The sequence below is a fragment of the Eutrigla gurnardus genome (assembly GCF_963514095.1).
Source record: "Eutrigla gurnardus genome assembly, chromosome: 6".
NCBI lineage: Eukaryota > Metazoa > Chordata > Actinopteri > Perciformes > Triglidae > Eutrigla > Eutrigla gurnardus.
The window spans coordinates 1,720,531-1,738,206 of NC_139920.1; the positions used below are offsets into that span (position 1 = coordinate 1,720,531).

Consider the following 17,676-nt stretch of genomic DNA (forward strand, 5'->3'; position numbering starts at 1 on the left):
CTACAATTCTCAGTTACACTCTTGTAAATCCACAGATGTTCTCTGTGGTGGATTTGTATTGTTTTTTGTGCTTGTTGTTTGGCACTTAATTTCATGAAAAGTAGTTAAATATGCTTGTGTTTGTTTTATGATAAACGTTTAGTAACATGCATTCGACAATATGTAGTATATCAGCACGGCCACGGGAACAGTACATCTATTTCTATTATAGTATTATTTGTTGGTGTCAGAATTCACTAGCACCTCCTATAAACAATCAGACCCCCTCATTGCCCCCCCAATAATAATTTTCTGGTGCCGCCGCTGGTGGACAGACATGGCAAAAAAGAGGAAATCAAAAACTCTTAATATATGTTGTGATGCAGCGTTTAGCTGTTTGAGGTGATTTCATTCATTCGGCCACTAACTGGTTTATCTGCGTGTCGTGAGTGTCCATTTAACTGCAGTGACCTTTACATCTGAGCAGAGCAGATGTTACAACACACTGTCAGGACTCGGACGAAAGAGAGGACTCAGATGCAGAAGGGAGCAGGTTGACAGGCTTTATTCTGGTCTTATTTGTAGCTCCTTAGAATGAGTGCAAACAAATCAGTTCGGCTATAAAGACTGTCGTCGGAAGGACGAGGGCTATCAAAACCAACAAAAGAACAACAACTCAATGAAACCAAAAAGTCACTCCCGAAGGAGGAAAAACCTCTAATCTACACTTCTCTTAAGGAAAATAAGCTCTATGAAAATTACAACAAAAAAATCACTCGCTAGGAGGATCAAAGGACAAGGCAGAAGGTAGGATGCACGCGGAGGGACCGAGGCAGACGAAGCCGGACCGCGGCTGGACCGACGAGTCTGGTGACTGGGAATGGGCCCGCGAACCGCGGTGCAGGTCCTTAGCAGACAACCATACCCTTTGGCCGGGCTGGTAGTCGGGGGCAGGCCGTTGCTTGCGGTCTGCCCAGATGCGGTGGCAACGTCTGACCATGGCGTGGGCGGAGGGGACCAACACTTCCAGCTCGTTATCAGGGAAGAGAGGGGGCTGGTAACCAAGAGCACAGTGAAATGGTGAGAAACCAGTGGCTGATGTGGGCAATGAATTATGGGCATACTCAACCCAGACCAGGTGTTTGCTCCATGTAGAAGGGCTCTGGCAGACCACGCACGGGAGGCCGGTTTCCAACTGCTGGTTGAGGCCTTTGGTCTGGCCGTTGGCTTCTGGGTGATATCCCGAAGTCAGGCTGGCTTTGGCCCCGATGAGTCTGCAGAACTCCCTCCAGATCCGGGACACGAACTGGGGCCCCCGGTCCGAGACGATGTCCTTCGGGAATCCGTGGACCCGAAAAACCTGAGTCATCATGACCTCCGCTGTCTCTTTGGCGGATGGCAACTTAGGCAAGGCGATGAATCTGACCATCTAGGTGTTACCTTGTTAGACCGGGAGCCCCGTGACGAAGTCGATGAATATGTCTGCCCACGGTCTGGAGGGAATTGGGAGCGGCTGTAGGAGACCCATGCGGGACCTGGATGACGTCTTGTTCCCGGGCGCAGACCGAACATGCCTCCACGTACTTCCGAACCTCCGGCTCCATGGATGGCCACCAGAACCGCCGGGAAATTACGAACTTCGTCCTTTTCACTCCCGGATGACATGAAAGCAGCGAGGTGTGAGCCCAATGGATCACCTGTGGACGCAGCTCGGGAGGGACAAACAAGTGATTATCAGGGCATCCACTAGGTGACGGGGCACCACCATTAGCTTGCTTTACCTCAGATTCTATTGGCCAAGTCACCGCTCCTACCACACGGTTCAGTGGCAGGATGGTTTCTGGTTGCTTGGCATCAGGCTCGGGGTCGAACAATCGTGACAGGACGTCTGGTTTGACGTTACGGGACCCCGGCCTGTAAGAGAGAAAAGGAAAAGCGGTTAAAGAACAGCGCCCACCTGGCCTGGCGAGAGTTAAGTCTTTTAGCTTTATGTATGTATTCTAAATTCTTATGGTCGGTCCAGACAATGAATGGGTGGTCGGCCCCCTCAAGCCAATGCCTCCACTCGCCAAGGCGAGCTTGACAGCCAACAACTCCCCGTTGCCGACATCGTAGTTCTGCTCTGCCTTGGACAGCCGCCACAACAGGAAAGCACAGGGGTGCATCTTATCGTCCTTCTCCGAGCGCTGGGACAGGATAGCTCCTACCCCCTCGTTGGAGGCGTCCACCTCCACCACAAACTGGCATTGGGGGTCCGGCATGGTGAGAATCGGGTCCATCTGAACCTTTCCAGGGGCTACAATGAAGCCCAGGAAGGAGATGGTATCGGCATGGAACACACTCTTTTCCGCCTTCACATACAGGTGATTTTTTTAATAGCCTCTCTAGGACTTGGGTCACGTGATCTTGGTATGTTTTGAGGTCAGGGGAGTAGATCAGGATGTCGTCTAGATACACATACACAAAGTGGTCTAGAAAGTCTCTTAGGACGTCATTAATTATGGCTTGAAAAACTGCTGGGGCGTTAGTGAGGCCAAACGGCATAACCCTATATTCGTAGTGACCGCTTGGAGTGTTGAAGCCGGTCTTCCACTCGTCCCCCTCTCTTATTCGAATCAGGTGGTACGCGTTTCGGAGGTTTAGCTCATTTAGTGGGCTGTAGTCAATGCAGGGTCTTAAGGACCCGTCCTTTTTCCCAACAAAAAAGAATCCCGCTCCTGCGGGTGATGAGGATGGATGGATCAGGCCGGCTTTGAGCGATGCAGAGATGTATTCCCTCATAGCCTCCCTCTCTGGCGCCGAGACGGAATACAAGCGGCCCTTGGGTATGGTGGACCCGGGGATCAGGTCTATGGCACAATCATAGGGACGGTGAGGTGGGAGCGACAGTGCTTTTGTTTTGCTGAAGACCTCCCGAAGGTGGTGATAGGTGGGATGAACCAGGCTTAGGTCCGGGTACTCTGGGTCTGTGGCGGGGTTGGCAGAAAAAAGGTTAAATTCTTTGACAATTTTGCGTTGATCAGCAGAAGCAATGCAGTTTGTGGTACATCTCACCCCCCATGTTCTGATTTTTCCTGTTTTCCAGTCAATGTGAGGATTATGTCGGAACAGCCATGGCTGGCCCAAGATCAGGGAATGTGAGGGCGAGTTAATTAAATAAAAGCGAATGCTTTCATTTGCATGGGTTCACTGATGTGAGTGATGGCAAACAGCTCTTTGCCATTAAGCGACCTAGCTCTGATGGGATTTGCTAGTTGCTCTGACTCGAGGCCCAATCTTTTGTCCATTAAACTCTCATCTGCCCCCGAGTCAATAAAAGCTTCCAGTTTGGTGGGAGTGCGTAGCATCAGGGTAATGTTCGTGAGTGTGCGTGGCACCGGGTTTAACTTTGACACATGACTCACCCCCTGGGATCCCTTAGCTGGACAGGCACAGACAAGGTGGCCGATCTCACCACAGTAAAAACACCTCCCCTCCAGCTGCCGTCTCCGTCGCTCCGCTGGTGTTAGTCGAGCCCTCCCCAGCTGCATGGGTTCCTCCTCTCGCTGGTAGAGGGGAAGGCGGTGCGTCTCAGACGGTGGTTGAGGGATGGCCGGCCAGTCTGGCGTCGGAGAGTGGGAACCTTCCCGCAACTGCCGGTCTCCCGCTCCGCTGCCGCCTGAGCTGGACGAGCCTGTTGTCCGTCCTGATGGCGAGCGCGATGAGGGAATCCACATCGGCGGGCAGGTCCAGAGGGACGAGGAGGTCTTGTATAGGAGCGGCCAGCCCCTTCACGAACACGTCGTATAACGCAGCCTGGCATAGTCACAAACAGATCCCCCGCCCTGCTTCAGGCTGCTCAGCTCCTGCGCCTTCTCCCTGTCAGAGGAGACCGGGTCAAAAGTTCTGGTTAGAACTTCCTGAAAGTCTTTGAGGGAGTCGCAGATGGCTGAGCCCCGCCCCCACTCAGCGGAAGCCCACGCCTTTGCCTGGTCGGTCAGGTGCGAGACCATGAAGGCTATCTTCTCCCGGTCTGCGGGAAACGCATGGGGCATCAGTTCAAAATGAATAGAACAGTCAATTAAAAATGTTTTGCATAATCCCGGAGCCCCGGTATACTGAGTGGGAGGGGCCAATTTACAATCGGCCCCGCTGACCGGCAGAGAAGGCGTTGGGGGGGCGGTGTTGGCAAGCCAACCGAGCAGGTCTTGCAGCTGGGAGGAGAGGTGGCCCATGTTCGCGGCCATGGCGGTTTGGAACTCCTCCTGGCGATCGAGACGCGCTTTGCTGGGTGCATAGAATCCCCGTCAGACGGTCTCCATCTGCTGGGTCCATTTCTGGCCAGAGTATTCTGTCAGGACTCGGATGAAAGAGAGGACTCAGATGCAGAAGGGAGCAGGTTGACAGGCTTTATTCTGGTCTTATTTGTAGCTCCTTAGAATGAGTGCAAACAAATCAGTTCGGCTATAAAGACTGTCGTCAGAAGGACGAGGGCTATGAAAACCAACAAAAGAACAACTCAATGAAAACAAAAAATCACTCCCGAAGGAGGAAAAACCTCTAATCTACACTTCTCTTAAGGAAAAAAAGCTCTATGAAAATTACAACAAAAATCACTCGCTAGGAGGATCAAAGGACAAGGCTATAAATTAAACTATACTTCACTACTCTCAAGACTAAACTAGCTCTATGGGAAAATACAACATAAACTCGCTCACAAGGAGGATCAGGGAAAAGGTCTGAACTTAACTGCACTTAACTGAACTATGAAAAGGTACAAACAAAGGACGCTCCACAGGGAGGAAAATAAACAAGGCTCTGGAAATTAGCTAACGCTCAAACTAAAACACTGACCAAAAACTTTGCAAAATCAAAATCACTCTTCTTCAGAGGAACAAATAAACAGAATTACACACGTGGCAAAGAGGGCTCAGGAACAAGGCTGTGATAGGTGCTGGAGGTTCGACGGAACAAAATACTCTGGCAACGAGACAAGGGAAGACACAGACTATATACACATTAGGGAAGGGAGCACAGCAGCTGACCAGCAACAAAGACAAGTCACCTCAGCTTTTTATTTCCAGGAAAAGGTCAGAAACCATCAAATCTCTCAACGAAAACTGAAACCGACTTTGACATTCATCTACACTGTCTTTCTGTTTGACCAAAATAGCTCTAGACAGACAGACAGATATTCTCCATCAAACCGAATGATGGCTTCTCACTTTTGTATTTCACTCACGTTTCTCAGTTTGTTGTATATTTCACGGACTGTTAAAAAGCATTTCTCTGATCTTCTCCTCCTCCATGTCTTCTCTTTTCCTTCCCTCTCCCTCTCTTCTCTAATTATTTTGCGCCCTCCCTGTCTCTCCCCCCCCCCCCCCAGATAAAGATTCGGTTGTGTGAGGGTTCAAAGTGCTGGCCACTGAAAATATAACTTCCTTACATCTCAACATCCATTTATTGATTGCATTTTATATTATATATATATATATATATAAGCTGGGATCGGCTCCAGCCCCCCCGTGACCCTGAATACAGGATAAGCGGTAGACAATGGATGGATGGATGGATATATATATATATATATATATATATATATATATATATATAAAACCCCTGATTAACTGCATCATATCTGATATTGGGCCGATACTGACTCAAATAGCTTGATGAGGTATCGTTGAGAAGGGCCAACCTACTTATTTACAATATCCTGGAACTATACTGTTTAGATTTTGACTAATTTTGCTGCATTTAATAGGTTGAATTATAATTCCTGTTAGGTTTGAAGAGCTTTTACCAAGTTGCGAGTGTACAATTTATAATTTAAATGATAAGCAACAATTGACTACATTTATTTCTATATATTTCCATTTACAAAGTTGGGAAAGCAATATTAAAGTCAAACTGATGTTGCCTTACAAATAAAAGAATGATCCCAGGTACTTCCTCACAGTTTGGCTTATAGCTCATTAATTAGATATTTGGTATTGGATCAAAACCTGGGATTGGCCGATACCAAGCCCAGGTATCACTATCGTCTGAACAAGACACAACATAATATTCTGTTGACTCATTTGTTGATCCGTGGCTGTATTACAGTTATTTGCATTATTATAAATGTCAATGTAATTATGCATGAGGATTTCTTACTTTGAGTACAGAATGAGGAAGTTCTGATTTCCCTTCTGCTCTCTGGTAACCTCCTCCTCCTGCAGAGCGTTATGGAGACCTGCAGGGAGAGCTCCTGTGTGTAGAGCTGGAGAAGGAGCGGCAGGGTTTGGGTCTCAGCCTGGCTGGAAATAGGGATCGTTCCCGTCTCAGTATCTTCATCGTGGGACTCCATCCTGGGGGGTTGGCAGCTCGAGACGGACGCATCCAGGTTGGAGATGAGCTGCTGGAAGTGAGTACATCTATGCGACGGATCGCCTTGAATCATTATCCACCCATTGTCTACCGCTTATCCTGTATTCAGGGTCACGGGGGGGCTGCAGCCGATCCCAGCTGTCATTGGGCAAAGGCAGAATACACCCTGGACAGGTAACCAGTCTATCACAGGGCTGACATGTAGAGACAGACAGGTAACCAGTCTATCACAGGGCTGACATGTAGAGACAGACAGGTAACCAGTCTATCACAGGGCTGACATGTAGAGACAGACAGGTCCCCATCCTGCATGTCTCACACGGACTGGAACCCGGGGTGAGGCGAACCACTACACCACAAGCCCATGTCTTGAACATGAAGTTAAAAAAAAATGTCTTACTCATGATGATGGAAATCAAGATTATATATTTTGGCCATATCACAAAGCTCTAAACAAGTGATATCACTGATATCACTCTCATATCATTTGATTGCATCATATATGTGTGTGAGGGGTTTCACATTTATTCATATATTAAACTTAAACTTAAAATACAAGATAGTCTTTCTCACATTTGCCCTCCCCTTCATTACAGCGGTGTAAGATGTTCCCTGTAATATTGATGTTGACACAGAGACATTTGCTTAGATGAAAGACACTTGAGTGAAAAATCCATACTCTGTAATCAAAAGGGGTGTGTGTGTGTGTGTGTGTGTTTGTGATTGTGTGTGTATAGATGAGATGTTGGTGAACATTTGGAGATACTGGTACTCACTCGTTATAGTTTACAGCCTCACAGCTCAATGACCTTTCAGTTAAAGCTTATCTAAATTTACTGTATGTGTGTGTGTGCGTGCGTTTACATAGGAATTGTGGAGGATCATTAAACTGGTGATGTGGACAAAGTTGAAGTACTGAAGATTTGTGTCTGTGTGTTTGTGCTTGTGTGTGGTTGGAGCACTCGGGGCTGTAACCCCCCAAAATTGGATAGTGGATCCAGCAGATTCCAGGATCAACATCCGAGATCTCTATCCAGAGGAGTGCAGTCCTGGGAACAGCTAAGATATTGCGCAGAATCCTCGGGCTCCCAGGCCTCCGCTAGAGGACTGAGTTTGAAGGTGGAACACAAGACTACCCATGGGGCGAGTGGAGAGAACAAAGACAACAAATAACGCAACAACATCGTCATTCCATACATTGCGGGGGTCTCTGAGAAACTCAGGAGGATATTTAACAAACACCACATTTCCATGCACTTCCCAGGCACAATGTGGTGTGTGCAGTTCAATGCAGTGAGAGACCTGTACATTGGGGAAACAAAAAACTGCACAATGTTCCTCAAGGCAGGACTCAACCGTCCATCTGCTTCTTAAGGACAGGGGACACTCATTTTGAGGACACCAAAGTGGGACTTTGGTGATGATGGAAATGTATTGACTCTGAAAATCATTTCAATCAGTTGCATTCTGGCCAAGGAAGAAAGCTGGTTTGAGAGAAGGATTAAACTATGGCTACTCAGAGCCATAACTGGTGTTTCTGGGCCTCCCTCTTGTATTGAGCCATGTGCCTACTCATCTTAGCCGCAATGATGCCTGACAGGAGCCTCCATGTTGTGCAGAGGCAGATAGTTGTTGGTAGTGGGAAGAAACCACTCCTTTCTGCAGGTCCTTCTTGATCAGGACTGTCTTGCGTTAGGGTTATCCATACTGGGTGAGTCCCATCCATCAGCACTCGGATAATTTGTGCTTGCAGATGTTCGTTGATTGCAGTTACTTTCTTTACCCAGTAGGTGTTGATCTTATCAGGGCCTGATGCTGTCCAACTCTTCATACATGACACTTTATTATTTCATTTTTCAACCATTGTCATGGTTACTGGGTCTCTTCAGGTTTCCAGAGCTGTGAGTCTTTGTGTGGCAGACTCCTGTGTCTCCGGGATGGAAGATTTGGTGTACTTACTAGATAGTTCTTTCCTAGCACCTTTCTGTAGCTCTGATAGCTGACTAACTTACCTCTGTGTTGCCGTGATCTTAGCCTTCAGCCCCCTTCTCAATGGGGGATACTGCTTCATATTGCTTATGCTGTTCATCTTGTAGCCAAGCATCCTGCACCACTGTTGCTGTAATGTATATCAGCTTGTTAGTCATGATCAGTGTTGGGCAAGTTACTTCAAAAGTGTAATGCATTATTTATTACTTGTTACTGTCATTTCAAAGCAATTAGTTACATTACAATATGTCTTTGAATTGTAAGGCATTACACTACCTTTACATTACTTTTGCATTACTTTTCGCCAAAATAAAAGGAAATATGGATTTTTTGTTCTCAATAGATCTTCTTGTGTTCAATGCAGCTCATTACACAGCAGGATGTGATGTTTTTCGCTTCAAAATAAAAGAACGAAAAACGGAAAATGACTCGTATCCCGTTATTCGTTTAAAAAAGGGAAAACGAGAAACGGAAAACGACTCGTTAACTGATATTAGATATTGTGTTCATGAATGGGATTCGGGGATGAAATAACAGGGCCATTTTTCATTCCGGATTTGCCGTACGTCTTTTTTAATGACCCGGAAGGCGCTGTGTTATGCCGCGAAATTACCTGAAAGCCTACCTGAGACATTTAGGGGAGCTCTAAAACACTGTTCATAAACGCTCTGACAGCGTCTGACGCTCGCGTTTTGAAGTAAGCCTACTGTTTTAAACTCGCACCAAAAGCGTTATGACGCGGACATAAAAGCAGTTCAAAACCGACGGGGAGAATCGGAGCCCCCGCCTTCGCCGCCGCCCCTCAGCTGTTGATCCTCGGTGTGCCGGGTCGGCTGCGCTCTGACCGACCGGGAGCCGCTCCGTGAGTCGGTGTCCAGCTCATGGAGCCTGCTAACAACGGCGCTTAATTAACATAGTGTGGAGTTACACGGACCGGCTTTCACACTTTTCCAAAAGTGGAGCGTATGCCCATCTCGTGTTTGCGAATGTAGAGTCAATTGATTTCGGGTTTAAAATGCATTGTAACGCGCGTTACTGAGATTTGTACAGAGTAAAATATTACCAGTTTTTTTTTTGTAATGCCTTACATTACCGCGTTACAGCAAAACGTAATGCATTACAGTAATGCATTACTGTTGTAACGCGTTACTCCCAACACTGTTGATGAAGACAACAATGCTGCCCAATGAAAGTCTGCTAGAAAATATCCTTGCAGCACTACATACTATCCCTACTGGTATCATAATCTCCAGTTGTGACAGCAGTTTGCGGACATTGTAGCTAAAAGTTGTTTCTTAGTTAGCTAGTTGGGTTTAGAAGCATCCATTGGTCCTGCATCCTCTTCCCACTGCATATCTCACCTCTCACTGGGGCTGCTCTTGTAGTAACATTCCAGCTTCACACTGCCTGTGATATGACTGAATATACGACTTTATCATCATTTGTGTTATTGGTTTCAGGGATATTATTTATATATTTCTGTTTTTTTTTTGTAAGATCAACAACCACATTCTTTATGGACGGAGTCACCAGAATGCCTCGGCCATCATTAAGAGCGCCACCTCCAAGGTGAAACTCATCCTGCTCAGGTAGGACTACAAGGCATGCTGAAAAACTGTTTTCCATACATTCAAATGTTCTACATTATAAATACACAATCTATGTTTTTAATTTCCAAAATGTGGGCTGTTTATCCAAATTGAGTTTCATGTGAATAGTCTACTGATGAGATCATTCCTAATCATTAATTTAGTAGGTAGTATGCAGTACATACTGAGTGAGTGATTTCAAACACAAGCTGGGTATCATTTGAACATTTTTGATACAGATTCCGATCATTTTTAATAACTTCATAGCCAGTTAGTAGACAAGTAGTAGTACAACTATGTTTCTATAATGACTACTGCTCATTTCTCTATATGTAAAACAGTTTCATATGTAAATATGAAATGGAAGTTTAGAAAATTAACAGTCTGTCATTATGAATGGCAAGATGTATTAGGCATTGTTAACTAACATATTGGCAACATAAAAATAAATAAACACTCAATCTACCTACCTAAAACCCCTACCTACTCTGTTCTCAAATATAACACTTTACAGGTTCTCCAAATATTTATTATGAGCCAACTTTCTCAATCCACATGAACCACTCTTCAAATCCACTACACAGCACTTATTTAAAAAGAAAATACATTACTTTGATGTTGATAACGTTTGCCGACAAGCAATCTAGCATATCAATGTTTTTTTTTAAATGGAGATGCACATGAATATAGAGGAAACACTGTCCATACTTTGCATCACATGTTCAAACATTTGATCCATAGCTTGTGTACTTCAGCTGCTGATAAATGATGGATTAACATGTTTGTGCATCAGGTTATTGTTGCAGCTCATGAGGCTCAACTGATGAGAGGTTAACGTCACGTTGACTTAGTGGTATCAGGTGAAGTTGGATCTTAGTAGTTTTATGAGGCTGCGTGTTTATTGATTGTTCAATCTTTGTTTTTTTATACTCAAATTTTCCATCCAGCGAGCCACCAGCGTTAATGCGTTAAAAGATAAAATATAAAAAAATTAATTCCCCAAATTAATCGTTTAATTATCGATTAATTAAATTAATCACTTTAAAACGTTCATTTTGACAGCCCTAATCTATACATATTCATCAGCTCCAACCTGGGGTCCGTTTCACAAAGCAGGTTTAGTGAAAACCTTGAGTTAGTTAACCCTGAGATGAGGGAAACTCTGATTTTTCGGTTTCACAAAGCCAGTTCAGCATAAATCTGAGTCAGTTACCCGGGTAACATACTCCGTGAACCTAACCTGCTCGCTAGCAGGTTTGCTTCAACAAACCGTGAGTTTCTCCCAACATGCCTCCGCCTTTTTCCGGAATCTGAACCAACTCTGAAAAAATGTGCCGTCCTTTCATCGTCAACCTAATCGATATGGAAATAAAAGTGATTCTATCAGCTTTGCGTCGGGAGAGGATTTTGATTACCTTTCCTTCCAATCACATTAGATATTATCTAAACAATATTCTCCGACATTTTCAACATTTCATATCACGGACATAATCCGCAACCAGATTCTTTGCGGAGCTTTTGCGAACGGGAGATTTATGAAATGTTTAAGTACATTTCTGTGTTGAAATATCTGCTTATATTTACTGTTTAATATGTGAAATATGATTAAAATCATTTGCCTTAGTCAACGTATTTGCGCAATATTCTTATGCTTAATTTTCAACTGAAGCCACTTTATTTCTGTGTCTGGGGGGATTACACCCAATGAAAATGATAATTCATTCATTGCGCTACTTGGTGAACTACGGGAATTGAACCGCTGTCACCTGCACCATGGGCAGCGTTGCTAACCGTTACACCACAGTGTCGCCCTGCAAAGCTGAAAATGAACACATATTACCTTTAGATCAATTGACTGTTTCATTCAGTTATACACATTAGATCGGGCAGTAATTGTCTGCCACGCCAACTATCGCTACTTTGCTGCAGTTACGTTGCTCCGCTTTCTCAGGATGAGCTCGTTTTCGCCATAAACACTCGGTAATATCTAATAACTCTCTCCCGGTTGCCATGGTGAATCGTAGTATCGGAGCTCCATTGATGATGGCTTTGTAGAGTCGGCAGGCACGCGCGTAACTCAGAGTTTACATACTCAGAGTTGACTTAACTAATTCAAAACCGCTGTTCTGAAACCGAAAACTCAGAGTTGCCCATCTCAGAGTTGGTCAACTCAGAGTTCAGGGTTAGGTTCAGAGTTTGTTGAACCTGCTTTGTGAAACGGGCCCCAGGCCATCTCCCCAGCAACACTTTCCACCTCCTTCTGGGGGATTCCGAGGCATTCCCAGGCTTTTGGGCTGTATGTTCCCTCCAGTGGTCTAGTCTAGCTGCTGCCCATTTGGATGTGCCAGGAACACTTCTAACAGGAGGCGTCCTACTGAGGAAGCTCATTTCAGCCGCTTGAAAGACCTCATCTTTCGGTCACTACCCAAACTCATGACCACAGGTGATGGTTGGAATGTAGATTAACTGGTAAATTGAGAGCTTTGCCTTCTGACTCAGCTCCTTGTTCACCACAATGGTCCGGTACAACGCCTGCATCACTGCTGCCACTGCACCAAACTGCCTGTTCATCTCATGAATAATTTTTCCTTCACTCGTGAACAAGACCCCAAGATACTGACTCACTCTCAATCCGGAGGGTGCAGCCCACCGGTTTCCAGCAGAGCACCATGGCCTCAGACTTGGAGGTACTGACCCTCATCCCAGCTGCCTAACATTTGGTTTCAAACTACCGCTCTGAATGAGCCAACAGAAACACTACAACAAAAACAACAAAAACAAAAACAACATTGACATTAATTTCAGCAGAATGATTACATTTCTGTGACTAAGTCCTCCCAGCAGCAGCTGCAGCTTCTCTGGCATTCATAACCTCCTCTGCACTCATATTCTGCAATGCCATTTTTGCTATTGAAAACATAACACAAAAAAGAAGACAAGATTTGAGAGTGACAGTGCACACCACAGCTGAAGTAGAACAGCATATTAAGTCTGTCACTGTTATGTCAATGGGATGAGGTACAACAACAGCTGGTTAGATAAGGTTGAAAGTTGGCCAGAGGACCCAGAGAGAACAGTCAGACTGTCACTGATGTTACAGGACAGGAGTGTTTTTCTAAGCAGGTGGAGGCAGAAAGGCTCTGGATGGATTGGTGTTTTCAGAGAGACAAGAAGAACGTGAAGTGTTTCTTAAACAGAAACATCTATTAAAATGCTGCTGAGAAGATTTGTGCTTTTTCTGTTATTTGGTCTGAAGCCTCCTTTTCTGTGAATATAAGCAAGTTCACAGCTGTGAACTCATTTAGCAGCAGCTTTTAGCCAACAGCTGCTGGAGCTCCACAACCAACACCAACTACATTTCCTGTGACTTCTTTGTTATCACTTTCTCTGATTCTCTGGATTTGATCAAATGGAATTGTATTGATGCAGAGATTGTGATCAGAGAAGCTGAAACCAGTCGAACACCTTTCAGAAGACGCTCCAGCTCCTGATGCTGCAGCAGCTGGAAGCTTCCTGAATGAAAACCAATAGCAAACATCGATCAAAACTATCAACGATAGTATCGAAGTGCAGAAGTTTTCTTCTTCTGATCTTTTTGTCAAACAGCTTCAGAGCCAACTTCGATTTACATTTTGTAGATCAAACCAAGATTTGATGGATTTTTCTTTTTTTCCCAATTCCTCAGTTTTCCCTGGTACCGTCAGCAGAAATGCAGACTTATAGAAAATGTAAATAAAGTGCTCAAAATGTCTCAGAGAGACGTAAAGCATGCGATGATTCGATAGTGGGACAGAACTAAACCATCATGGACTTTCTGGGAACGCACCTCAAAGTCTGTGAGTGTGGACGTTGGGATTGTGCAAATTTTGGCAAATAAATTGATTTACTTAGCGACAAGCTCGCTTCATCCCCCTAGTTTTTGACACTGACTGTGACACTAAAGTGTAATAATCAAGTAAAGTAATGTGATAATTTGTCAGTGCTTTTGAAATTTTCTTACCCATAGTAGATAAAAACTATATATCAGTGGCTGATTAGTCCATGCATGCTGTGCCCTTGTAGCTCGCAGGGCATACCATTAAGTTTGCACCACAGCGGCCCATGTTTAAGTACGGTCCAGGGCTGCATGTTATCCCCTATCTCCCCCTGCCTTTCCTGTCTGTCTATCTCTGTCAAATAAAGTCAATCAACAATCTTTTTAAAAATCCTTTCAGTCTGGGAATTCACACTCAGCTGGAACAGCAGTTAGATTTGTGTAAGGCTGTAACACGTCACTGAGCTCTCACTGGAGTGTCGTAGGACGTGACTTGATGCAGTAATATGTCTCCACCCTGAGAGCATTTAGCTCGAGTCTGGTCTGACTCTGATAGAGTCACTCTCCAAACAGAATTCTGTCTGTCTGATCTGAAGCAGTAAGAGAGACAAAGCTCTGTGTTCAGCATCAAGCTGTCACAGAGCTCTCAATTTAAGAGGAAGCTGGATTTGGACCTAATGAAAGTTGACAGGAGGAGACAATACTTCACTTTCATGATGAGTCCTTGGAGACGGAAGAGAGGAACATCAGACGGGAATTCTTTGCAACAGGTTAAACTGTGCTGGCCCTCCTCCCCCTCCTCAGCTGCAGGAATGAACTTTCTTCTGCAGGGATTGATTTACAGCTTGAATCAAGGAGCTGTGCTATATTTTACAAAGGTCTCATTAAGACCAGAGCCTCTGATCAGGATCTCTGTCAGACAGGATTTAAACTGCAGGAAGGCTCAGACTCTGCTGCAAAGAGGATAATCACTCTCAAGCTTTCTTTTTATCTGCCGAGTTTATAGATTTTTCATCCACTGGGGTAAAAACTGTTGTTTTACCTGATACAGAGTTACAAGTCCACATTAAAACTTATGAGCAAATAACATAAGAATTTACAGGGAAACAGTTTTGGGAAGGTAGCATATAATCTATGTTTATTTCTCATTTCAAAAGTGAGTAATAATTTGTTAACAAAATGAGACGGCTACTGCATAAAGGTGACAGGAAGGGAAAAAAAGAGCTCAAACTCCCTAACTGGTGGAATAGGCTTGCCTCGCTGCGTTCCCAGGGCACAGGGCCACCGCTGAGAAAAGAAAAGAGTGAGTCTTCCAGGGAAACTGACTTATTTACCCTCACTGAACCGAAGGCTACACAGGTGAAGGAAAGTATGCAACCTCTCAAACCATAAAATAAAAGATCAAAAATAGGTACTGAACAGACCAAAACTAACAGAGAAAATATTTAAACTAAAATGTGCCAGCCAGCATGGCACAAATGGGCAGGCTTTTATACTGGGGGGGGGGGGCAGTCAATCAGTCACTCCCATTCAGAATCCTTGTAACGCTCAGTCTCCACTTACTGGGAACATAGAGAGACAGAGCAGGCAAAACAGAGCATAGGACAAATACACACAATTCACAACCCTGTAACATACAGTCTAAAACAAGGTTGTAACAGTGTAAATGTGAAAATAGCTGTATAAAATCCTTCCAGTTGAAAATATTTACTGATTTACACTGTATAATTTGTTGAGAACAAAATGACGCAATAACGGTCAGTGTAAACGTCTTCAACCCATTGAGGGCTGGAGTCAAAAGCACAATGAAATCAAAGCATAATAAGATGCAAGCAGCATTCACCGGGTCCTTGCACCTTCATGAACTCTCATCGTGCATAACAATGCACATTTGCGTTACAAGAACTTTATGTAAATGGAAAATCGTGCATGATGTCATGGTTTGTCCTTAAACGAAAACCATTTTTTTCTCAACATTTCATCATTAAAGTGTAAGACCGGCAAAAATGGACCCCATAGTCTTTTTGGCCATGAAAAAACATAAAATAAGCCACCCAGACATTTTTTTTCAGTGATCACCCATGTGTCGAGAAAGCCTCGAAAGACGCTAACAGCCCCATAGCGCTAACACTGATTAGATTGGGGCGATGCGCCTAACGCATCCACAACGGCATATTTTAACCACTAATATTGCACAAAATAGCACCAAACTTCTTCAGTAGCATGATAAGGGTCCTTACACATAAAACCAACACCAACAACGTAGGTAGCGAACCCGGAGTTTATGGGAACCATTGGAAACCATTGATTTAAATGTTAGTAGTGTAGTGTATTGTATTTTTTTATGTAAACCTTGTCTGCATCTGCACAGTATAGCTGTAATATAAGCTCCCTCTGAAATGAGGTAGCATATAAGTACAACATTTCACTTTAATATAGTATTTCAGTTAATTAACTTAATTACTTTCCGCAATAGATTTTTGACTAAACTAACCAGGTTACGACCTTCTCTCTGGGCTAAACAGAACCATAAAACAGTTTAACACTGCCGTCACAACCAGCTGGTATATTACAATAAGATCAGATATTTTACTTAAAACAAACCTAATATCTTGTAAGTGAATACTAATACATTTCCTCATTTTGTTCATTAAAAACAGGGAGAGAAAGCTGTAATTTCTGAGTGTTTATTTTCGGCATGATGTTTTCAACGAGGGTGGTTTGTTGATATCAATGCTGTCTTTTCCCTAAATGACATGTTGTTGTACCAGTACAGTATATTGGACTCTGACCGAAGAGGATTTTTGTTCTAGATTATCAATCAATCTTTATTCCAGACACAGGGGCGGTCCATAGAAGATACATAAAAAAAAGACATACAGACATATAAATATATATTATAAATATAATATATTAGGTAGTAATGCATATCTAAAAAGTTATAGACAGTCCATAAAAATGTGGCAAGGGCAGCTGTAAGCCCCTGCCAGCAAATGTAACAACGCCACTCTGGGAATTTCACCCAGAGAATACCAACTTAGCACACAAGTTCTAATACAGAGAAAAGGAGCAAAGATGGGAGTTCCAGTTCAAACAGCTTTTTACTTTTTATTTAGACAGCAGATCAATTGGTGGCTCTAATGAATAAAGATTTTTAAAAGATGAGATCCTGTTAAAAGTCAATTGTTTTATTACAAAAATATACTTCAAAATCCTAAAAAGTTACCAGTGCAGGGGAGAGGGTGTCAGAGAGACCCACAGGAGGGAGTACGTGAAGGGAAAGGGGGAAGGGAGGGGGTCACCACCACCGGGCACCGGAAAGAACAAGCTGCTCACACTGCAACGCAGAAGACACACAGATTAGTCATGCATTTTATATGAAGGCATTTAAAGCTCACTTCTACTATAAAAGAGGACACAGCAAAGTTGCATGCAATAGACCCAGAAGGGGGGGGGGACCCTGCACCCAGTGACCCCCACCTGTACGCCTGTGACAACCCACCTGCACTGGTACTAAACACCACTCAAAATGTCAATGGTTCAGATATTTAGTCACCACAAGCCTTCTCTCCAACACAGTTCAACTAAATTAAATAAATAAACCAAAAATAGAACAGTTTAAAGCAAACCAAATAAACACAAGAAAAAGGTGGGCAAGAAAACAGCAGTAGCCAGAGCTCCTCCTTTGCCAGAACCACAATTGGATCACGTGGGGTTCTCCATCATATTCCCATTCCTAGTATGAAAGGCATGTATATTAATCCATTCAAGGGGGCATATAATATGCAACATCTCCACAGCCACAGTCCATTATCCCAAACTGGACATTTAAATACAATAAAGAAACCGCATACCTGAGGGTTGCAAGTTACGCCAAACAACTTAGGTGCATAGGCTAGCACTAAGTTCACCACATTCCTCTCACTAATGCCGCACTGCGTGGGGGAAGGGAGGAGA

At 44.1% G+C, this 17,676-nt stretch overlaps 1 protein-coding gene across 1 annotated transcript in view; it reads left to right on the top strand.

Annotated features, from left to right (window-relative positions):
• Window positions 1–5,893: 5,893 nt before the first annotated feature.
• LOC311015254 (inaD-like protein) overlaps window positions 5,894–17,676 on the top strand; it is a gene marked incomplete at its 5' end in the record, with an annotated part of 107,144 nt that continues 95,361 nt past the window's right edge. Inside the window, 3 exons of the mRNA XM_084012383.1 lie at window positions 5,894–5,903; window positions 6,180–6,364; window positions 9,814–9,905. Of these exons, the coding sequence (XP_083868509.1) occupies window positions 5,894–5,903; window positions 6,180–6,364; window positions 9,814–9,905 (287 nt within the window). The remainder of the gene's footprint in view (window positions 5,904–6,179; window positions 6,365–9,813; window positions 9,906–17,676) is intronic.